At 39.1% G+C, this 24570-nt stretch overlaps 2 protein-coding genes across 4 annotated transcripts in view; one reads left to right on the plus strand and one right to left on the minus strand.

The window, feature by feature from the left end:
• LOC146569367 (thromboxane-A synthase-like) overlaps window positions 1-24570 on the plus strand; it is a 24909-nt gene continuing 339 nt past the window's right edge. The window contains exons 1-14 of one of the 3 annotated variants that reach the window (XR_014893285.1): window positions 1-140; window positions 2841-2985; window positions 3478-3571; window positions 16884-16936; window positions 17406-17502; window positions 17623-17739; window positions 17880-17968; window positions 18071-18219; window positions 18558-18688; window positions 18801-19157; window positions 19262-19350; window positions 20933-21070; window positions 21897-22059; window positions 22254-22707. Coding sequence is in view for 2 of the 3 variants with exons in the window: in XM_085281617.1 (XP_085137743.1) it covers window positions 2885-2985; window positions 3478-3571; window positions 16884-16936; window positions 17406-17502; window positions 17623-17739; window positions 17880-17968; window positions 18071-18219; window positions 18558-18688; window positions 18801-19157; window positions 19262-19350; window positions 20933-21070; window positions 21897-22059; window positions 22254-22367 (1692 nt within the window). In the remaining variant the exon portion in view is untranslated. Of the gene's footprint in view, window positions 141-2840; window positions 2986-3477; window positions 3572-16883; window positions 16937-17405; window positions 17503-17622; window positions 17740-17879; window positions 17969-18070; window positions 18220-18557; window positions 18689-18800; window positions 19158-19261; window positions 19351-20932; window positions 21071-21896; window positions 22060-22253; window positions 23278-24570 lie in introns of those variants that run through there. The other 2 variants (XM_085281617.1, XM_085281618.1) reach the window with 2 other exon arrangements.
• parp12a (poly (ADP-ribose) polymerase family, member 12a) overlaps window positions 23263-24570 on the minus strand; it is a 6327-nt gene continuing 5019 nt past the window's right edge. The window contains exon 11 of the mRNA XM_085281616.1: window positions 23263-24570. Coding sequence (XP_085137742.1) covers window positions 24314-24570 — 257 coding nt within the window. The 3' untranslated portion in view covers window positions 23263-24313.

Genomic DNA, 24570 nt, shown 5'->3' on the forward strand with positions numbered 1-24570 from the left:
CGCAAGAAGAGCCTTTCCACTCCGGTGCAGATGGGGGCAGTAGACGACGCAGCTTCCTGTGGAGTGACGAGCTGTTGTCAAAAAGAGGAAGACGTGACTATTATATTTACAAAACCTGGGCGAAGGACGAAGAAGGTGAGGTGAGTGTGTGTTTCCCATATGCTGAATGTTGCGGTGTTAATATTATAAAGACACAAGTAATAGAAACATGTTAGTGATATTAGTTAGATGGAAACCTTTATTTCATCAGCAAGCTAACCTAGCATCACATGAGTAAATGAGTTGTGCGCCACAGGTAAGGACCGTTAGTAAATGAGAGAAAAAGGGTAGGTTAGGTTTCACTTGTTCAGTGGTTAGTGGTCCCTACAGATCCAGCTAAACTAGTGATGGGCACATGAAGCTTCATGAAGCACTGAAGCTTTTCATCCAATTGGTTCACCCCAGCGCAAAGCGTCTTGAAGCTTCATTTGCTCCAGTAGGACATGTACTGGACGTAAAAATATTAGTTGGCATGAATTTGAAGAGTGTGGCCTTTTGCACACAGCCTGTAAATGTCAACAACAAAAGGAGTGTGTAAAACATGTATCAATCAATCAATCAAACTTTATTTATAAGGCACTTTTCATACAAAGATGTAGCACAAAGTGCTTTACGTGGTTAAAAGCAGCCTACCCCGCCCTCCAACTCACTCCCCACACTTTCATTAACATAAACGATCATGGATACCCCCCCCCCCCCCCCGCGCGCGCGCGCACACACACACACACACACACACACACACACACACTTACTTAAAGAGTAAAATTGGGCTGGGCACACATGAGCCAGGTGAGGAAACACTATCACAGGGAGCCGTCTGCACCGGGAGCCGGTCACAGACCGCAGCCTCCAGGCTGGGCACACAGCAGGAGGGAGGCAAAGAAGCCCCCCAGCCAGGCTGAGAAGAGCCCCAGCAGCCACGGTCGATCACAGCCCCGGTGCAGAGAGCGCCCTCCGAGGAAACACTGGAGATATGACCTAATAAGAGTATATACAGAATAAAAAAATAAATAAGAATGGGATACAATATAAATATAAATAGAGTAAGAAGGTAAAAAATGAATAAGAATAAAATCAATAAATATTAGTTAAAACCTCAATTAATAATATAAATAGAATAAATAAGCATAAAATAGATAAACGTTAAGTAAAAGCTAAATTAAAAAGGTGGGTCTTGAGCCTGTTCTTAAAAACATGTACGTTCTCTGCGGCCCTGAGCTCCTCCGGCAGGTTGTTCCACAGACGAGGACCATACCACTGAAAAGCTGCCTCTCCGTGAGTATGTGTCCTGACTTTAGGGACAATCAAAAGGCCAGTACCAGAGGACCTCAGGGTCCGCGAGGGTTCATATGGTAAAAGCAAATCTGAGAGATAAGAAGGCCCAAGACCATTAAGACATTTAAAAACCAATAAAATAACTTTAAAAGTATATTGTAGTGATGGCAGTATACTGTGTATATTTATACTGGCAGTATGGAAGATGATCATTTGGAAATGCTTAAAATGGAAATGATCATTTACTGTGAGGTGAGGTGTGGTTGGGGTGTGGACAGTGGTTGTGCTTTTGTAACGTTGAGGTATGGACAGCTACAGACTGAGGCCTCAGTCCTGCCTGTTCACATTTTATTCAGTAAAAACTACATTTTCACTGCTTTTATGACGTTTTTAGTGGGGAGAACATAGCTAGGATTTAATGGTTTAACAAATCTTTTAAATCCTTTGTCCTCCACAATGCTAAATGGCTGTGAGTCCTCAATCACCATGCTAACCAGGTCTTCATCTATTGGAGATTGTTCTCCTGAGGAAAGACAATAAAGACAAAGCACAAATATAAATATCACACACGTAACTTATTACAGCTGTATAATATTGTTATATCATTTAGTAACATTACTGCATGCTATATTATCATGGCATTTGATGGCTCACCTGGTCTTGCTGCACAATCGGTGTTCCCCTTATTCTCATGCAAAGCTCTGTAGTGCCTAAGCATGGATGAGGTGTTGTTGTTATATCCCAGCTCCCTGGCACATAGCAAACACTTCACCTTGTACAAAAGTACAGACAGCTTAACATAAATTGTATTGCACCATCAGTATTATGAAAATATATCTTCTGTAGAAATTTACATACCTTGTTGGGAGGAATAAAATCAAAATGTTCCCACACAGGGGAGGACATCCTCCTCTTCTTAGCTGGCTCCATTCTCTCCTGACTTTCTCTCCTCACTCTCATAAACCTCCAAACGGTCTCCAAACTCTCACTAACCGCAACTCTCCATCAAACACCCACATTTTGAATGAAGTCTGAGGGGTTTATATCGCTGTCATATCTCGCGGCAAAGTTCGAACCGCTTCATGAACCAGTCACGTGGTACAGCCGGGCAGCGAGGCTTCGGACGTCATCATTTTCAGCTCCTCCCATAAATGAAGCAAGCCTCGATACGCGCATCGCGGAAACGCCCCCTCAATTAATCGACACAAGCTTTGAAGCCTCGATACAGAACGTCACATCACTAATCTAAAGTATTTATATAAAATGACTTTTACCTTGCTATATAACACTTCTGGTTTCTCTGCTGTGGTGATTTCCGACGTTTCTGTCTGTTTTTATGTCTTATAACTTTACTTCAGTTGGTAAATACACTGTAGGCAAAAAGATTTATGAAGGGGGTATATAATTCTTTTGTTTTAAAGACCTGTTTTGCAAGTATTTTTATGGCTTCCTGTTTTTGTACGTGCATTATATTCAATCTAGTTCTTTTTGTTAACTTAAACCCTTTTTCTTGTTTTTCTGCGCAGGAACTTTCATCTCAGTCTGAGGATAGAAAACAAGATTTTCCAACATGCAGGCTGCAGGTGACTTTTTAAACATGTTCAACATTGAGGTCAGCAGAATATCTGTGACACTCAGCCTCTTCCTCATTTTCCTCGGTCTCCTTTACTGGTGAGTGAACAAATGTTCAGTATTTGTTTATTTATGATGGACAGTCGGACAGTTTTTGGATAATGACACATTTTATGTCAGTTTTCTCTGTACTCCACCACACTTAGCTGGAAATAAAACCTTAGTATGTTTATTTGTGACATATTGTTCTGCTGTGAAAATACAGCAATATATACTATATGTTACATATTATGTATATCCACAGTCACCCATTTTCATAGACTCAAAGGTAATTGGACAATTGACTGATAGGCAGGGGAGGCCTGTTCCCACATTATTTCATGGCAAACTAAGCACTTAAAAGGAGTTAATTATTGAACTTACATTTTGGTCGCTGTTCACATGAACTCTCAATATGAGATGTCAGTGAAGGAAAAAGAAAGTATCATTAGGATAAAAAAATAAAAATAAAACTATCTAAGAGTTAATGAGCTTGATGTTTAATCCTTTCATTCACAACACATCATCACATTTCTGCACTTTTGCCTGTAGGTATTCAGTCCGTCCCTTCTCAGTCCTCTCACGATATGGCATCAAACATCCAAAGCCAGTGCCTTTCTTTGGCAACTTATTCATGTTTCAGCAGGTAAGATACAGTGTAACAAAGGAAGACCAGAGTTACCTTCAACATCTGCTTCATTTTGTGTCAAACTGGGATGGTTTAAAGCAGCGGTCCCCAACCCCTGGGCCTCGGACCGGTACCGGTCCGTGAGTCGTTTGGTACCGGGCCGCGAGAGTTGAGGCTCAGGTGTGAAATGTGTGGTTTTCAGGGTTTTTATTGGTTTTCAGCGTTATTTTGTTATCGTTTTTATCGTTAACTCGGTTTCCCTGGGTCTTTTCATGTGTGTTATGAATAAATCTTCTTTTTTTCGGTACCGGTACTAGTTTTTAGGGGTGCAACGATACTCGTATCGATATTGAACCGTTCGATACAGTGCTTTCGGTTCGGTACGCATATGTATCGAACAATACAAAATTTGTAATTTATTTTATCAACTTTCCTTCTGACGATGCTGTCTGTGTTGAGCGCTCAGTGAATCTGCGTTCGACTACTCCGCCTAGGCTGCACTGTCGAGCGCAGATCCACTGAGTGTTCAACACAGACAGCATCGTCAGAAGGAAGAGCGCAGGGCAAGCTAGCGAGACAGAAGTTAAGCTCTCCTTGCAACATGGCAAATTGAACCTCCCCCACCCTCATTCAGATTTGGCGTTTGGAATTATTTTGGTTTTCATGTGACGTATGACCCTGAAGGTAAGCGAGTCATGGACTAAAGTAAAACAGTATGTTGGATGTGCCACGCAATGCTCAATTACATGGGTGGGAACTAGTGTGTTAGCGCAGTTAGCTCGTTAACGTGTTGGCTGTCTAGCCCCACGCAGGGGTAGCTCGTTAACGGAGATTTGCCGTGTTGTGGCGTTAACGTCATTTCAACGAGATTAACGCTGACAGCACTAGTGGGAACACAACGAATATGACTGCACATTTACGCCGACATCATCCTAGTGCAAAGACAAGTGGAAGCAGACAAAAACAACAAGCATGCTACAAACTTTACCCGAGTCATTTAGACAGCCGTTAGCACAGGATTCTCCTTATGGGGACCTGATATGTTTAATATTGTGGCGAGCTCAGACAACGAGGAGACGGAGGTATCGTTTGGTCTTGCTTCCCGTGAGCTAGCCAGGGAGCACAGCCGTTTATTGACATCTGCAGAAGAACACTGCCGCTATGGAACGCCAGGACTGCCATAATGAATTAATTAAATACACCATTAAATAATTAATTAAATGTGGCAATAATTAATTAAAATTGGAATTAATTAATTAAATAAATAGTTATGACACATGTAATTAATTAATTATTGACACATTTAATTAATTATTTATGTATTTCACATTTTAATTAATTATTGACACATTTAATTAATTAATTATTGACACATTTAATTAATTAATTATTGACACATTTAATTAATTATTTATGTATTTCACATTTTAATTAATTATTGACACATTTAATTAATTAATTATTGACACATTTAATTAATTAATTATTGACACATTTAATTAATTAATTATTGACACATTTAATTAATTAATTATTGACACATTTAATTAATTATTTATGTATTTCACATTTTAATTAATTATTGACACATTTAATTAATCATTGACACATTTAATTAATTATTTAATGATATATTTATTTATTTCATTTTGGCAGTCCTGGCGCCTGGCTCTCATCTTGAAATAATTTTATCTGTCAGCCTCACCCATCAAACTCAGGGGACGGGGTTAACGCTGCCCATGCAGCTTCTCTAACATTTGATTGGTTGCCGTGCAAAGTAAGTCAAAACAGGTCGATCCTAGATAATCGATTGCTTGTGTAGACTTGGGGCAGCCAGGTATCCCAGAATGCAGATCAAATCACAGGCAGCAATGGTGGTGGTGTAGTTTTAAAATACCCCGTTTTTCTGTCACCAGCTACACTTTTAACAGTGTTTTAGCCGCGAATGTCGCAACGTATGTCTGGTCAGGTTGTCAACATAGAACATTTTTGCAAAAGTGCTCAGATGTTTTCAGAGATTTCACTAGCTCTGCTAACAATTAGCATGCAGAGTGCACCGAGGGGGTACGTTAACCGGTTTGTTTACATATTCCACTCTCCGTGTTCCACATGTTGCATTCGCAGATTCTCATTTTCACCGAACGATCGTCTCTTTCCGCCTGGTCTTGTGTCTCTGTGCTTCTGTAACATAAAGAATGAGCTGACATTTTTCTCACGAAACCAGCGATCAGCTTAACAGACCCTCAGTTTACCTGCATGCATCCTCCTCATCTGTCAGCTGTTTAACACCTGCTGCTAATTCAAGAAACACGCCTACGTTACCTGGTGATAGTCACCGTTTAACTGGGCAGCTGGTGCTCGATATAAAGCAATGTCAGCGCATTTTTCTGCACAAGATAAGTAAATATAGTGTTTTCCCCGAGCGCAGAGCTGCTGGAGCTTGTTTCCTTACAGAGCACTTTATAGGCGAACAGCTTCATCAGTGGCTGATGTCCAATCACCGGCACACAGCTTTGAAACCTCAGCTGAGTTTTAGCTCTCAGTGGTTAAACGCTGGACTTCATTCACTCAGGTTCTGTCTGTCGGGTCACGTTTACTTCGCTGTTTTATTTACAACTGAGCAAATCGGTTTGGCTGAGGTTAAAGTTACGTTTCATAACTGCATAGTTTCACTGACGTTTAATGGTTCACTGGCACATGTGTTAGACTGAACTATCATCTAAATATCATCTGTTTTTTAATAGTTATTCAACTGTATTCTAAGCACCAGCTGTCTGTTAGAATGTGATTTTTTTCTCTCTCTGTTGGCAGACGTATAAAAATGCGCAGGAAAATCTGACGTGCATGGCAAACTTCACCGACAGTATTTAGGGAGGAATAAACACACATCAAACATAAATGAACCATTTGCCTGTCTCCATAATTGAGAGCATTTTCTCTTCTTATGTCAACACTCTCTCTCTCTCTTTTTTTTTTTTTGCTTTTTCGGTCATGTTATGTTTACCTGTCAAAGGCTTGTTACAAACTATGAAACACATCGTGCAGACTTCTGGATGTTAGAAGAAAACTAATACCGCTCATGAATGAGACTAAAGGCAGGAAGGTGTCCTTTAAAACTAAACATGTTAATAGGACCTCCCTATTTATATCATAGTTTATGATATAGCACGTGTATTTCAGTAATAGCCTGCTGAGGCCACTATACGTGCTGGCCTCATATCAAATGTGAAGGCAGACTGAGTCTATGTTTGACGTTTTTTATATCTAATCTTCCTTTTCAAACATTTAAACAGGTCACGCTGATTACTGAACAAAAACCCAAAGATCAGATGTTAAACAGATTTATTTGCTCTCTCGCCTCCTTAAACATGTTTTTAATGTTAGTTATAATTCAGAATTGGCGACTGAAACACGTAGGACACATAAGAACATCAGGAAATAAAACACCGATAAATATAACCTCAGTAAAAGAAGTCAGCGGGGGTTACTACAGCTGTGTACCGGGGCCTGCGCTTTGTCGGTGGGATTGCTTGCGAGGCGAGCGGGTCTATCCCACGCTTTGCCGTGAGACTGGGCAGACATCTCCGAAATCATCGAAACACTTTTGCAAAGAGGCTGTATCTTGACAAACCGACCAGACACATGAAGATTAAACCACTACATTCTCGGCTAAAAAAATATTAAAACGGTTTTTGGTAACACACAAACAGGGTTTTTCAAAGCTCAGTTCTGTTAGCTTCCACATGCCGGTTGTTGTGTGCTAGAAACAATGGCCACCAGGCCAAAGCAATGGTTTTGACTCGATCAGCGTTAACCCCGCCCCCTGAGTTTGATGGGTGAGGCTGACAGATGAAATTATTTCATGATGAGAGCCAGGCGCCAGGACTGCCAAAATGAAATAAATAAATATATCATTAAATAATTAATTAAATGTGTCAATAATTAATTAAAATGTGAAATACATAAATAATTAATTAAAATGTGAAATACATAAATAATTAATTAAATGTGTCAATAATTAATTAATTACATGTGTCATAACTATTTATTTAATTAATTAATTCCAATTTTAATTAATTATTGCCACATTTAATTAATTATTTAATGGTGTATTTAATTAATTCATTATGGCAGTCCTGGCGTTCCATATGCCGCTAGCTAACTGCTCAGCGCGGCAACCGCACAGCAACAACAACACACAGAGCGCCCTCTGACCCCGGAAGGACACACCGTCGCAGCGAGAGGGCGTCACCCGTCACTATGGCAACATAAACAAAACATAACTGTACAAACAGAACCCCGAACAGCCCTGACCCGCTACATAGCCTCCCACCTAAGGGGTCAGTCGTCCCCGACGACCCCATTGCCCCACACAAAGTCCTGCAAATGTCCAGGTGCCTTCTTTTGGCGCACCGGCCGGTCACGACCGGCGGGGGAAAAGTCACTCGGGTCAGAACATGGGGTGCCACCATCATCCCACTTCTGACACCAATGTGGCGAGCTCAGACAAGGAGGAGACGGAGGTGTCGTTTGGTCTTGCTTCCCGTGAGCTAGCCAGGGAGCACAGCCGTTTATTGACATCTGCAGAAGAACACTGCCGCTGGAGGTCGTTCCAAGATGGCCGAGTAAGTACACGCTTACTGCCGAGCTTAGCAAATGTAACCTTATAATACGGTAGCAACACTGTGTCAACTCAGACCTTAGAAGCTTTTACGGTATTTAAGCCAGAAAAGGACTGATTTTGATCAATTAAGAGATAAAATGTCACAGCGTGACAATAAAAGACCCTCGTCTAGCTCCAAGACGAAGCTACTGCTAAAGGCTAATGCTAGCCAAACAACCGGGTCGGTGAACCCACTGCTTGACAACTGCCATGACTATACGGCTCTTTCACTACCTCTCCCAATAACTGAGGACGTAATGGACGAGTTTCCATCTCTACCCGTCTCACCCAGCCAGTCTCCGGCGCCAAAGAAAGCGATGCATTCAAAGGGAGATAGCGTGGATATTGTTGAAACTCTATCAAAACTAATAAACGAAAGAATGGATAACCTTGCACTACAGATTGACGGGATCAGAAAAACTGTGGTCTTTGCATGCGAAGAGATAAACGATGTCAAATGCAGAGTGGGCACATTGGAGCAGAAAATCTCCAAAGAGGAAGAGCGTATGGATAAAAACCAGCAAAGAATCACAGATCTCGAGCGATATTCCAGACGGTGGAACCTCAGGCTGTTTGGTGTCAAAGAAGAACAACAGGAGGATACATGGAAGGTTGCTGTTGAGATTTGTCAGGCTACGTTGCCTGAATGTAAAAACCAACTTTATGACACCATTGACACCGTACATCGGGTCGGCTCCAAACGCCCAAACAACACCAGTCCCAGACCTATTATCATCCAGTTCATCTCCCGCAGAACCAGAGATAGCCTGTGGAAAGCAGCTAAGACATCTCCATTCTTAAAGGAAAACCGGGGCTTGAAGTTTGCTGAGGACCTTTCCAGAGAAGAGAGGGAGCGCCGGAGCAAGTTGTGGCCCATTATCGAGAAGGCTCGCAGAGAAAATAAAAAGGCCTATTACGTCGGATGCCGGGGTTTTGTTAATGGGACAGAAGTTTTCCCGTCTTCAGAATGAGAGGTGAATATGGGGGAAGCTAAGGAATGGAAAAGACCCTACAATGTTGCACAGTTGCTTGGACTTGGTTGGCTGTTTTTCATTGATCCTTCTGGCGTTTTGGATCATTAAGTCTATGCCTCATTTATAGTGTGAGGACACTTTAAGTTTCAGCACCTGAGTTGTATCCTAAAAAATATTTCGTGTATTTCTGCCGAGTTATTTTCATCCTTGCAATGCTCGGTCCCTTAGTGAGGTTTATTTTTTGTTAAGCACACAATATTGGTTCTTTAAATTTCTAGCTGTTTATTTTTTGTTTTCTTAATTGTCATTTTCTATTGTTTCCCTAAATGCCAGGGGGTTGAGACAGATCTGTAAACGTAAAGCCTTATTTTTGTTTGCTAAGAAATATAAAAGTCATTTTTGTTTTTTCCAAGAAAGCCATTCTGTATCTGCTGATGTGAACTTCTGGAAGTCTCAGTGGGGTAACGATGTTTGGTATTCGCATGGCACAGAGAGGTCAGCTGGGGTCACAACTCTCAAAGGTAGCTTCGAAGGTATTGTTCTACATTCAGATTGTGACTCTTTGGGTCATTATATTTGTCTGATAGTAGAACACAATCACTCCATTTTCATAATTGTCAATTTATATGGCTATAATACCAAACCTGAAAATGATAATTTAATTGACTCTTTAGATACAAGGATTAGTTTTTGGCTCTCTAAATATCCCAGTTCAAACTTAATAATTGGAGGAGATTTTAATGTTTCACTAAATGACACTATAGACAGATGGCCACCAGCACAACATTTTAGGAATAATTTGAGATTGGAAACATTTATGGATAAATTTAATGTAACTGATATTTGGAGAGACAAATTTCCTGATGATATATCTTTTACCTGGAGTAACCGTTCTGGTTCAAGGAAATCACGTATTGATTTCTGGTTAATATCAAGTAGTCTATCAAAGGACAGTGTTACGGTCAATATCCTTACAACTCCACTTACGGATCATAGAGCAATATATATTAATCTGCAACTCTTTCCTACTATTGCAATTAATAGATCCTCCTATTGGAAATTAAATAGCTCGCTTCTGAGCCATACAATTGTAAAATCTGAAATTACACGACTGTTAAAGCACTTTATACACAAGGCTAATATTGTGAATTCCTATAGCACAAACTGGGAAATTTTTAAATTTGAGACAAGTAAAATGTTGAGACAGTATGGGGCAAAAATAGCTAAGTCAAGGGCAGCAGAAGAAGAAAATCTAATTGTTCAAATTTCCGCAATATATCAACTCCCACCAGACGAGGTCTCGGAGGAGGATAGATTACATCTTAGGTCCTTTCAATCTAAACTGGATGAGATTTACCACCAGAAAGCTGAAGGAGCTTTCGTTCGTTCAAGAAAAAGATGGATAGAGGAGGGAGAGCAGAATTCTGCTTATTTTTTCCGCTTAGAAAAACAGAGATCTAAAACCAATACTATTCATAAATTGAATATAAATGGTACGGTCAGTGATGATGCAAAAATTATCTCTCAATTTTGTTGTAATTTCTACTCAAAGTTGTATGAATCCAATTATAACGCAAAGGTCGCTACCCAATTTATTGACTCTGTAAACAATGTTGAAATGATTAAAAGTGCTGATAGGCTTTTTTGTGACAGTCCAATTACTGAAAAAGAGATATTGACATCTATTGAATTTCTTAAAAACAACAAATCTCCGGGCACAGATGGGCTGGTGGCTGAATTCTATAAATCATTTTCTTGTCAGCTGGCACCCTTTTTGTTGCAGGTTTATAATGAAAGTATTGAAAGGGGCACTCTTCCTCCCAGCCTTACTCAGGGACTTATTACTTTAATTCCCAAACCTAAGAAGGACCTACTTTTTATAGACAACTGGAGACCAATAAGCCTCCTAAATAATGATTATAAAATATTAGCTCTATTGCTAGCTAGAAGAATTAAATATATTTTGGACGATATTGTAGACGAGACACAGTCTGGTTTTATGACAAACAGACACATCTCCAATAATATTAGACTCGTCTTGGATATTCTGGACTACTCAGCATTAATATCTGATGACTCATTTATCCTTCTCCTGGACTTCTATAAAGCCTTTGACTCAATTGAGCATGAATTTATATTTCTTACACTTCAGAAATTTGGTTTTGGTGATATCTTCTGCAGCTATCAAAACTCTGTATTCCAATGCTAATAGTTCTATTAGAATGAAAAATGGCACTACTTCTCGTTTTAGTCTTAATCGAGGTGTACGCCAAGGTTGCCCGATTAGCCCTTATCTTTTTTTACTTTGCACCCAAATTCTTGCCTCTCATATTTCGAATAGCCCTGTGAAGGGTATAAACATAGCAGACAGAGATTGTCATCAGTCAATTGGCAGATGATACCACAATTTTTCTTAAAAATGCCAGCCAAGTGCCAATTGCTTTACGTGTAATAGAGGATTTCTCAAAAGGGTCTGGATTGGTCCTAAACTTAAATAAATGTCAGTTATTACCTGTCAAAGAGTGTAATGTTCAGAGTATTTGTAATATAACAGTTAAAAATGAAGCAACATATTTAGGTCTGATTATCTGCAAAGATCCAAAAGACAGAATTTTACTAAATTTTCCCCCAATTATTAAAAAATCTCAAACCAAATTAAATCAATGGTTGCAGAGAGATTTAAGTTTAAGAGGAAGGGTATTGCTCTCAAAAGCAGAAGGTCTGTCTCGACTGACTTATGCAGCAATTTCTCTGCATGTGGACGGCAAAACTTGTAAGGATATTGACCGAATGCTCTTCAACTTCCTTTGGAAAAACCGGACACATTACATCAGAAAAAGTGTATTGATGAATGACTATGAACACGGTGGTCTCAATGTTTTGGATTTTACTACTCTAAACAATACATTTAAGATTAATTGGGCTAAACATTTTCTTAAAAATCCGGTATCCATTTGGAATTTTATTCCTCACTACATTTTCTCTAAGTTTGGTGGTCTAAGTTTTATCTTAGGTTGTGATTATAATATAGATAAGCTTCCAGAAAAGCTCTCGATGTTTCACAAACAAGTTCTATTAGCTTGGTCCCTTATATATAAACACAACTTTACACCCCATACGTATTCAATTTGGAATAATAGGAACATAGTGTATAAAAATAAATCATTATTTTTTTCTAGGTGGGTTGAGAAACTGATTGTTTTAGTGAATCAGCTGTTTAATCCTAATGGGCAGCTCATGTCCTACTCAGAATTCTTAAACACCTATAAATTTCCAGCCACACCCAAAGAATATGCCATATTATTTGATGCAATACCTACGGGTATTATAATGCTTTTTAAAGGTATTCAACCTTCCATATCATCTGTTTCTCTCCCCAACCCTTTAGATTCACACATAGGAAGAATCTGTCTAACAAACCACAGTAAAAGTAATAAGAATATCCGTGCTTTGTTCCAGACAGAATCTCTAACTATTCCACATGTGGTCTCTTATTGGAATTTCTTTGTCAGTGACATTAACTGGAAAAGAGTATGGTCAATTCCTAACAAGTATCTGGTAACGAATAAAGTGAAGGAAGTCTCATTTAAAATATTGCATAAATTTTATCCTGCTAATCATTACATGACGAAGTTCAAAAGGGACATAAATGTGAGCTGTGGATTTTGTGGAAGCCATCCTGAGACTGCAACACCTCTTCTGGATCTGTTCATACGCTAGAACATTTTGGAAAGACTTCAGTAGATTCATTGCTGGACATCTCTATAATGACTTTACTGTGAAATGGGAAAATGTTGTATTTTGTTTCTTTCGAAGGCAAAAAAAAGGAGATGTTTACTTTATAATAAACTTGTTAGTTATCTTAGCTAAATTTTATTTTCACAAATGCAAATACAGTAACAAAAAACCTAATTTTAAACATTACTATAATGATGTTTTATGTTACATAAAATTGATTAGTGGATCACTTAACAAAAAGGCTATGAAAACTATTACTATTTGTAGTAATTACAAATTATTTGAATGTTTGTAATTCTTTGTATTACACCCCCTGGCATATGTTAATTTTGTTCTGATTGTATACATGTTCTGTATACTGTTTCTTAATAAAGTTTAATATTTTGAAAAAAGAAAAAAAAAAAGAAAACTGCCGCTAGCTAACTGCTCAGCGCGGCAACCGCACAGCAACAACAACAACACACAGAGCGCCCTCTGACCCCGGAAGGACACACCGTCGCAGCGAGAGGGCGTCACCCGTCACCCGAGTTATTATATTCCTTTTATTTATTTTCTTTTCGTCTCTTCTGTAGCTAACCGTTACTTTTTTCCCTTCTCCGCTCTCTCTCTTCACACACACACTAGGCAGTCCCGCTACACACATCCCGAATACATTTCCCATCAGGCTTCATCCTTAAAGGGCCATGCCTGTAACACAGGGCTCGCAAAATCGCTAGCCCGCTAGCTAACTGCTCAGCGCGGCAACCGCACAGCAACAACAACAACAAGAACAGCACACAGGGCGCCCTCTGACCCCGGAAGGACACACCGTCGCAGCGAGAGGGCGTCACCCGTCACTATGGCAACATAAACAAAACATAACTGTACAAACAGAACCCCGAACAGTCCTGACCCGCTACAATATGCTGCTGAGAATATAGCCCAGAAGAAGCGTATAGTATAGCTTTTATTTTGGAAAGAGCCATTTCTCTGTAATAAACTCTCTTTTCCAAAGATGAGTGATTGTCACTACCTGATCGATACCCCGCATGCGCAAATCTTCCTCTCTGCCATTCCTCTCTTTGCCATGACATTCAATATATTTGAATGATGCGGTTAGCGCCCAGTTAGCTCCTAGCATTTCTCAACAGCTCTGCCTTCTTTTCGACTGCCCGGGACATTTAAACAATGGATAATCCGTATACAAAGATATTCATGCTTTTCTCCTCAACAGAGAGCGTCCCCCGATTGAGCAACAGCGCCGTAATATAAGAAGAATGGCGCCTAATTACAGAGTTAATAATGCAGACTTTGTAATATCTCACGTGTAGATTCATCAGCCAGATGAAGTGTTTACTGACAATTGACAGTGATAGCGTACATCATCATCACTATTCCAACAATCCTCTCCTCACAGACAAGCATAAACACACTCGACTATCGCTAAATCAAATTTAACACACGTTTGTAATGATGCTAATTCAGTTTATAATAGGGTTTATTCGCTCCGTCAGCAGGTGGCGGTATCCTCGTACACTGGGGAGTAAACTGCCATTAAACGAACAGAAGAAGAAGAAAACATCTGCACATGCGCGGTACGGATTGGGTAGACCCGATTTGTACGGTCAGACTTTACACATGCGCAGTAAGGATCGGAGAGTCCTGATCCGTAACTTTCTTTTTATTTTTCGTTTTTGTCTTCATTGTACTGAAATGCTTCATTATTGCAAACATTTTAAGATATACTTGTTATTCTTAACATCTTAACAGATACTCTGACCCATAACTATCGTAAAACGCTACGACCGGAAGTAGAAACCTTTCGCGCATGCGGGGTACGGATCGGGTTTCCGGTACGGATCGGGTAGTGACAGTAGTGACAGTGATTCCTCAATCAGATACAGGGCTTGCAATATCGCTAGCCCGACGTCCCGGGGCTAGCGATTTTTCCAGTCGGGCTACCAAAATCTATCTCTGCCCTGCCCGTCGGGCAACATATGAGAGGTTGATCGCGCAGAGAATCGCTGACCGTTATGTGTGTGTGTGTGTAAAAGCAGCAGGATATATATTTTAGTTCTGCTGAGCCAAATAAGACAGGTCAGGGTGAAGAAGTGACAGCCAAAGAAAAGCTTACCACAAAACGGAAAAGTTATGACAAATCAGACTATAAGGCAAAAAGAAAGTGCAGCTTTATGGTTTCATGGACAAAAGAATTTCTGTGGCTGCAATATGACGAGCTATGTAACCGGGGCTGCACATAAGTGGTCCGCAGGTGCGCATTCGCTGTCAAAAAAAAAAAACACGCACAAGATAAGAAGTTGCAACGCGTGTTTGCGTACATAAGATTTTCTGGAGGAGGACAGACATTTGTTTAAAACTCTTAAAGATGTCGAAGAAGCTCCTTTAAGCAATTACTTTGGTGTTCCTCCACCTCCAAAGAAATGTCAGAAGGAGTCCGAACCACAAAAGAAGCATGTATTCTCGGAAAAGTGGTTGCAGGAGGTGAGCTGGCTTCAAACAAATGATGAACGCACAGAGATGTGGTGCGGAATGTGCCGTGAAAATCCCACTCTAGCGGACAAAAACAGTGCTTTTTATATGGACGCAAACGCGCGTTGCAACTTCTTATCTAGTGCGTCTTTTATGTTGACAGCGAATGCGCACATGCGGACCACTTATGTGCACCCGTGTAAATAACATAATGTTCCACCGGGTGTGTTGTTGGTTTTCTCTCGATTTCTGAGTCGACAAGCGCCTTTGTTACTGGGACCAGTCATTTTAAGAAAGGCCCCCATTAGAACCCATGAGAAATGCAAGAAATGCATTATTTCCCAGAACAAACACCAATTGCAAATAACATACTAAAAATAAACCTGAAAAATCTGTTTATAACAGCGTACTATGTTGCAAAGAGTGAACTACCACTGGCACAATTTAGCAGTCTTTGCAAACTTCAAAAAGCAAATGGCCTCGATCTTGGTTCCACTTGTCTCTTACCTGTGACTTCAGTGGAAATTTCAAAGTCAGGATCTGACACAGACTGATTCATGTCCTACACAGTTCTTACAAGTTCATAGAAATTTCTGTTCAATTAGAACCAAGTATTTGAGTTGATGATTGTAATTTTTATACAATGTTGTAATTTGTTTTTCAACAATTTTTTTGATTAATGTTTTGTTTCCTTTACAATTTTATACTTTAATGTATAATATTGTAAAGGAAACAAAACAGGAAACAAAACATCAATCAAAAAATTGCTCTCTTTTTTATTCGGGCTACTTACATTTATTTTGGGCTACCAAAAACTGAAGAGTCCCTGCCCGAAGGGCTACCAGGGATTTTGAAATTTTGAGAGCCCTGAGATATATTTATTTTTTTAATTACTTTTGTTTCAGCAACATTAAATTTAAAAACTGTACTTTTGAGCTAAAATATATATTTATAATTTTAATAAATGACAAATTAAAAAGGCATGAACATTTTTTTTGTATTGAAAAAATATCGAATCGTGACACCAAAGTATCGAACCGAACCGTGAATTTTGTGTATCGTTGCACCCCTACTGGTTTTATTTAGTTGTATTTATCTGCGACACCTTAAAGGCCGGTCCGTGAAAATATTGTCGGGCATAAACCGGTCCGTGGCACAAAAAAGGTTGGGGACTGCTGGTTTAAAGGTTGCAATCTACATCTATTGTCATTTTTAAAAATATTCTGATGCAGTGAAGTAAAAATACAGCTGAATAATATGCAACATTTGTTCAATTAAACTGGGATTAAGCTCCTGTTTAAACTTTTTATTTTCAGTTTTTATAGGGTTGTCAGTTGACCATTTTGTTTTATAAATTGATCACTTATAAGGTCATGGCTGTGATAAGCCGATGTGCTGTTAACCTTTTCTGTGATTTCAGTTATACAAACAGTAAATAATGTGGATATTTTAAGTCTGATGTTTTTGTTTTCCACTTTCTTTTCAGGGTTTTTTCAAACCTATGAGTTATGTAATAAAAACACATGGTAGAGTTTGTGGGTAAGTAAAAAAAAAAAATCAGCATCTACTGAAATTACTATTGTGGAAAAATAGCAAACTGAACATTTGCAAAGAGATCAGTACACCTGGATTATTATTTTATAACAGCATTGACACAGAAACTAATAATAGCTGGTGCTACTGCATTTGCTTTCTATGTAATGCTAGGAGTTTTCCTCCCACAGAAACAGAGACACCTGCTGATAAAGGATGCACAAAAATGGACTCATTACCTTGGATTTAGATTAATAGCTGTTTATCTTTTATTTCTGTGCACACACCATTTGCACAGGAAAGTTTATATTACATCGCAATAGTACACCAAGGTTGAAAAAGTAGATACAATGATTATCTGAACATTTTCATTTTTCTGCATTCTGAAATGACACGAATACTTTACTTAGCATCAAAGGTTTTTGTTTGTTTTGGTTGGTATCTCACTCATATTCTATACATCGGCATATTTCAGGTATTATTTGGGGCGCAGACCAGTCGTGATAATAGCAGATCCTGATATGCTCAGACAGTTGATGGTCAAGGACTTCAGTAGCTTCCCTAATAGAATGGTGAGGACATTAGACGGAGCGTTTAGATGCACGATGTGTGATCAGCAATTATTTCCACATGAACTTACTTCATGGGCTGTAATGGATTTTTGCGTTTGTGCTCTTGTCTCATTTTTGCAGGCTTTTCGCTTTGCCACCAAGCCCATGACTGACTGTCTACTCATGCTGAGGAATGAACAATGGAAGCGAGTACGGAGCATCTTGACCCCATCCTTCAGCTCTGCCAAACTGAAAGAAGTGAGACATTAACATTTCTATTACTTGTTAGAAAATGCATTGCAAAGTATTTGAATTTTCTATTTTGTGATGTAATGACTCACTAAAGGGTTTTGGCAGGACTGGTTTGAGTCTCTCATGATTAATCTTTTTGAGTATAGATGGTTCCTTTCATCAACATAGCCATCGATGCCCTGATGAAGAATTTAAACGGCCACGCTGAGTCAGCACAGGCCTTTGACATCCACAAGTAAGTACAAAAACAATAAAAAAACAAATACTGAAAGAATCATTTTTATTTTAAATTTTCAATCTTCTCTTTAATTAATTTTTGGTATATGTTTTCCTGCAGGTGCTTTGGCTACTTTACCATGGATGTTATTGCCAGTGTGGCATTTGCAACTCAGGTGGACTCGCAGAACAACCCAGACGACCCGTTTGTCCACCACGCTCAGATGTTCTTCAATTTTTCCTTCTTCAGGCCCATTTTGTTATTTTTCAGTTAGTCATCAATATTACTTCATTATTACTTGAATTTAAGATATTTATTTAGGACATTAAAAGAGGAAGATAAATATATTTAGGAATGTGAAAAATTGTACATCGTTTTAGACCAATCCTAAAAAGAAGTTTTTGGAATTGTAATTAATTTTAATCATTTCTAAGTAATTAGAAGATTTATAGAGGAAGACAAGATATATTAATTAATGCATTGTTTAGAAATGTTGTTTAGATTTCAACATTACCACAGTGTTATCGGGAATTCTTAATGCAAAGTTTTTTTATGGCATTTCATAATTCATAATTACATCTGCGAATTTGTGTCTTAATGTCTTCAGTGGCTTTTCCTTTCCTTGCCGCTCCCATGGCAAAACTTCTCCCCAATGAAAGACGAGATAAGATGAATAATTTCTTCATTAACAGCATTCAGAAGATCATCAAACAGCGAGAGGAGCAGCCTCCTGAGGAGGTGAATCTCAGACAGTTAACACAGTCACTCTGTGTCTAAAACGAGCCGTCTCCCTTCATCATTTGTTTGAAATAAATATTTACCGTTTTCTTTTGTTTCTTTTTACATGTAGAGGCGTAGAGACTTCCTTCAGCTGATGTTAGATGCTCGAACCACCAAAGAGATTGTGTCGTTGGACCACTTTGACACATCAAATGACCCCGAGGAGATCGAACACAGGAACCAGGAGACCCAGCCTTCGGGCTCGGTTCAGGAAAATGACCTTCCTCATTCACAGGAGCCGTCTGTCAGGCGTCCACAGAAAAAGATGATGACTGAGGATGAGATTGTTGGTCAGGCTTTCGTCTTCCTCCTGGCAGGCTATGAAACCAGTAGCAACACTCTGGCGTTCACCTGCTACCTCTTGGCCCTCCACCCTGAATGTCAACTCAGAGTACAGAAAGAGGTGGATGACTTCTACACTAGACATGTGAGTGTTTTACGTTGTGGTGCTTTGCTTTGTTTTGGTTTTCTTTGCATGTTGCATGTTATTATGGACAGTTATCGATTATATTCATGCTACTGTTGTTGAAGGAATCACCTGATTACACAAATGTCCAGGAGCTGAAGTATTTGGACATGGTTGTATGTGAAGCATTACGCCTCTACCCTCCTGGATTCAGGTAAAGAAGGATGTTAAGTGGAAACAGGGTGGTATTTTTTTTATAGCACTTTGGAGGATAGGCCATATTTAATCATACATGTATACCATACAACGAGGAGATAAAATGTACATGTCACTGCTTCTCTTGGACTGCTTTGCAAGAGTAGGTTGGGCCCATTGGGGAAGGGAGAATGGTGCCATGGCCCACCAAACGCTGACCGCCAGATTTAAGGTGGTGATGCAGATGTTAAAAAAAGAAACGATGCAGATATTATTTGGAATCTTGCAGCTTCAGCTGTTACAGGGATTAAATGTTTGTTAACTGTTGTTACATGTAGCCTAAAAGTAATGTAACAAGTTGCAATCCACTTAAAACTTTAGCTGTCTTTCTTTTACACTGTTGCACATGTACACACTGAAATGTGAAGTAATTTTGGCAATCTAAATAAATGAACCACTGCTGATCTACTGGGATCTTTGTGCACCATTCCTGGGGTTTAATGATACTATAAAGAAACGATATCCAGTTAGCAGCAGTTCTCTGGGTAAAAATGTTGATGCCAGAAGTCTGAGGAGAATATCCAGGCTGCTTTGAGCTGATAGAAGGAAAGAGTAATTCAAATAACCGCTCACTACAGTTGAGGTATGCATCTCTGACTGCACAGAACATTGAATCTCGAAGTTTCACAGGAGGAGATATTTGAGTTGCCTCTCCTGTAACCTAAGAACAGGGAAGTGAGGCTGAAGGTCACATGGGCTCACCAAAATGACAGAAGATTAGAAAAATATTGCCTGCTCTCACCAGTTGGACATTTGGATGGTGTTGTATTTCTTGCACAGCATTAAAGCATGCAGTCATCCTGCCTTGTATCAACAGTTCAGGCTGTTGGTGATGTAATGGTGTGGGGGATATTTTCCAGGCACACTTTGGGCCCCTTATTACTAGCTGAGCATTATTTAAACGTCACTATCTGTCTGAATATTGTTGCTTATCATCTCCATTACTTTATGTAAAAGAAAGTTTTCAGGCTCTTTGCTGTCCTGTGATAAAGGAAATCGACCCCATGATTCAGTAGCTCGTAGAACCAGATGTATAAGGAATAACTTGAAGTAATGGTTTTCAGTATGACTTTATCAGTCTCACAGCAGTGTGGAGAAATTTGCCCACTCGTCTCTCAATGTTGCTTCAGTCTTTCTCATTGCTTGGGTAAGATTAACGACTGTCTTGAATGATTCCAGTTGTGAATAATCTCGCTCACTATAGAACAACAGACCTGAAGTTGATTTCTGACCATGCCTGTATTGATGAACAGGAACAATTGCTTCTCTAAACTGATACTTTTCCTTCTTGGCACTGAGTTAACACGAACCGTTTTATATCTTTTATAGAGGTCAAATTATTGATCAATCAATAAAATGCATTTGATTAACTGCACCTAGCTGCTAATTACCCTCTTAACTCATGAAGTATGTAGTTTTTCACTGGACTGCAGAGTCCTGTGAAAGATTTTTTTGACTTTAAAAATAAAAGCTATTATAACGATTTTCTTTTTAGTATAGTTTAATTGTATTACGTTAATTCTGTATTTTGTCCCATTAAGGTTTGCACGAGAAGTTGACCATGACTGTGTAGTGAATGGCCAGTTCCTTCCTAAAGGGATAACAGTGGAGATCCCTGCAGGCTTCCTCCATTATGACCCGGAACATTGGCCAGAGCCTGAGGAGTTCATCCCAGAGAGGTGCTTCAGTCTACTTCTAATAAATGACAAACGGAGCATATTCAAGTTTAAAAATATCAACACTTGTAACTAACTTTGAAGTCAATCAAATGTTGATGTAATAACATTAATACAAGACAAATATTAACCTAAGGTGTTGTTCATCCATCTGTCTGGTGAAAGTACACCATGTGCAGCGCTCAAATGACATGGCTGTGTGCCACGTCTCTGATCAAAGTACAGTGTACCAATTATACATTTTAATGCAGTAAAATAATCACTATCTGCCATTGCAATGGTCTGCTGCCTCCCAGCAGACCACAGCACACTGTGCTCACCACAACTGAGAATCTCCATAATTTTTCTGTGGACATTGAAAGACATTCCCTTTTTGTATACAACCTCTGTGTTGGCCTCTGGATATATTAGAAAGATCCTTTTTAGTCACCATGGGCAACCGTTCATTATCCGTGTGGTGAACCACAAGATTTAATTTCATGTCCCAGTTTATTTTCTGATGATTAAGTAGCATTAAAGAAAACACACAATGTCTCTTCATGCTATACGATAACACACAGATATACCTTTCTATAAGACTGATGCCTCTAAAAGGCCAGCTGCTGTTTTAAACAGTTTCAAAAAAACCTTAAGCCTGTTGCCAGAAACTTACTTGTTCAGTTTGACTCTGTCCTTTGAGTTTTGAGCTTCACGTTGAAAAAGTTGCCTGGTCTTGCTTTTTCCCCAAATTAAAATCCTCTCTAAAATGAAACATAACTGACAGGATGATTTTGCATTGGCACTGCCTTTAATTCTCCCCCAAAGCACCTAACCTGTGGATTATCCCCAGGTTTACACCAGAGGCCAAGGCCAGTCGACACCCATTCGTATACCTGCCGTTTGGGGCCGGCCCTCGTAACTGTGTGGGAATGAGGCTCGCCCAGCTTGAAATCAAAATGGCTTTAGTGCGCCTGTTCCAAAGCTTCAGCATTGTGGCCTGCTCTGAGACCAAGGTATTCATTTATTATTTTCTACTAAAATGTGTAGGCAATGTAAATACTTGGACAGTCAGTAATAATGATCATAGAGGAGATGATTGGACATTAGAAAGTGCTGTAACTTTCAAACAATTCACTCATAATTTGTTAGCTGCCTTCATATTTGCTGTTTACATAAATATGTAAAGATGCACTTCTTCTGTCTTCAGGTTCCTCTTGAGTTGAAGTCGTCAAGCACTCTTGGACCTAAAAATGGCATTTATGTGAAAATCACAAGAAGGGACCAAAGAGATGGTCCATTCATTTCTCCATCAGATGATTAGACACCAACCTGAGGCTCAGGGTCTTCGTGTATCATGCCTTTCCTTTGATTTACAGCAAAATATTTCCATAGTTACTGACATTCTGCATACCTCAATGATTCAGCCCACACAGTGATCTGAAAAGTCGATGATAATGATAATATTGCCGCTGTAATGATAAACACAGTGGCACAAAAGTGCTGTTGATCCAAGTGCTCTTTACCAGCCTCTCTCTTTTGGATACAGTTTAGGTCTTTTTGAACTCCCTGCTGATGGGTGCACCATGCGGGTTATTCATTTGTGAGTGTGCTACAACACAACTCTGAATGGCACTTCTCACAGTCACACGTTGCCACTTTAAGTGAGTCGAATTTACAAAATAATGACATATTTTTGGCAAAAAAGTCGTGTTTTTTGTTACTGATACACTGAAAGCTTTGATGGAGCATGAAGTGGTCGTAACTCTGTGCCTCCAAAGCTGCTATTTGAGGGTGAAGTAAGTGGTTTTATAATAGGAAAGAAAATCTTTGTTGTTTTGTTCCTGATGACCCTTGTCCCTGTTACATGTCTCAGGATATGAAACACTCACTGCACTTTTACTCTGTGGGAAAAAACATTAGAATCCTTTCATTACCTGTGTTGATGAACTCATTCATTATTATTGCACCTTATTGGAACATCAGTTTCCTATACTCACATCCAATCTGTCAATTTAGATTTTTGGCCATTACTTGAGAAACTGCAGTGCTGAAATGTTATTAGGCCTCAATATAAATGATCTAAAAGTGTTTTATTGATGATTCATTCAAATCTTTCTAGGAAACAAAACAATCTGTTTAATTGATTTACATATGAAATGGGTGAAATGCAGCTTGTTGTTGATGCAAATATATAAACAAAGTGGTAACATTACTCCTTTTTTCAGTTTTGCAATGTGTTTATTTTGCAACAAAACAAACAATCCAATTTTGTTCTGTATCTTGACACCAGATCATCTGTTGTCCTTGCTAAGGCTTGCACTGATGTACTTTGCTAAGCGTTTCTGCCTAAGGATATACTTCAAGCATGAAAGCAGAGATTTTGTGAGGGAAAAGGAAATGCGTACAGTTTCAAGTGCAAAATAAGGATTTTCTGATACATTTCAAGAAAAACCATTACAGTGATTTCAAGTTCAACTCGAAGTCCCTTCTCAAGATAATATTATAATACTGAAAATACTGCATACTATAATCAAATAGTTTGGTAGTTCTATAGTAACCTTTCTCACTCTCAACTTCTGACACATTATGATTAAAAGATTTGGAGAAATCACCACAATTTCACAAGGCCGATGATTGCGACTTATTGGACTGCAATAAGAAAGTATCATGCAGGCAGCCTGGGCTTTTTTTTTTTTTATAATTGCTGTAAAATTACTAAATTGTCATCTTTTAGGAACAATTTGAATTTTCTTAAGCCCAAAATAGTTGAGGAGTTGCGGTAATGTGAAGCGCACATGTTAAATATAGCAGAGCTGATTTTTCTCTCTGTGGTCAGACGACAGTACTTTGTGAGTGCTTTGTGCTTCTGAGGCACACCAAGTATTTATAAACCTGGTCTTCTCTTCTTTCAGAAACTGGCTGAATTTTGTCTCTTATGGTTACAGAATTGAAAAAAAACTTACATGACACTGTATTTAAAACAGACATGAGAAGTCACTGAGCATGTCACAGGAATAAGAAGCTACATTTAAAATTAAAGGCTGTTTATACATATGAGCTCTGAATAATCAAAATGTAAAATGATAGCCTGTGGAGTGTTCATTAATTGCATTTTTTAAAATTTTGTCATTATCTTTGTTAACTATTAAATTATTTTAATCATTTTTCTACATTTGCAAAATTCTAAACTTTCAAATACACCACGAAACTAAAGAACATCCATCCACAGAGTTTCACTAGTCTGGAAAAGGAAAGGCAAACTGCGACTTATGAGTAGTTGATAATGTATTCTGGGTAAATCTGCTGCTTTTCAAAGACAACGTAAATGCTGGGTTTGTTCTCAGAGTCAACGCAACTATCGTAGAACGTTCTTCCGTTTGATTTTAGCGGCGGGCGAACGTACGTGCTTCTCCCCTTGGTGTAGTCCCCTACCAGGACCAGGGCAACAAACATAATCTTGTTTGGAGTTGCTCTGACACTGGCGTATCTGTCAGAGTAAGATGCATCTTTGGCAAAGTAGCTCC

The sequence above is a fragment of the Mchenga conophoros genome, linkage group LG7 (genome assembly GCF_057382185.1).
Source record: "Mchenga conophoros isolate Kocher_MC1m ecotype Shallow Benthic linkage group LG7, M_conophoros_male_GT1.1, whole genome shotgun sequence".
NCBI classification, from domain to species: Eukaryota; Metazoa; Chordata; class Actinopteri; order Cichliformes; family Cichlidae; genus Mchenga; species Mchenga conophoros.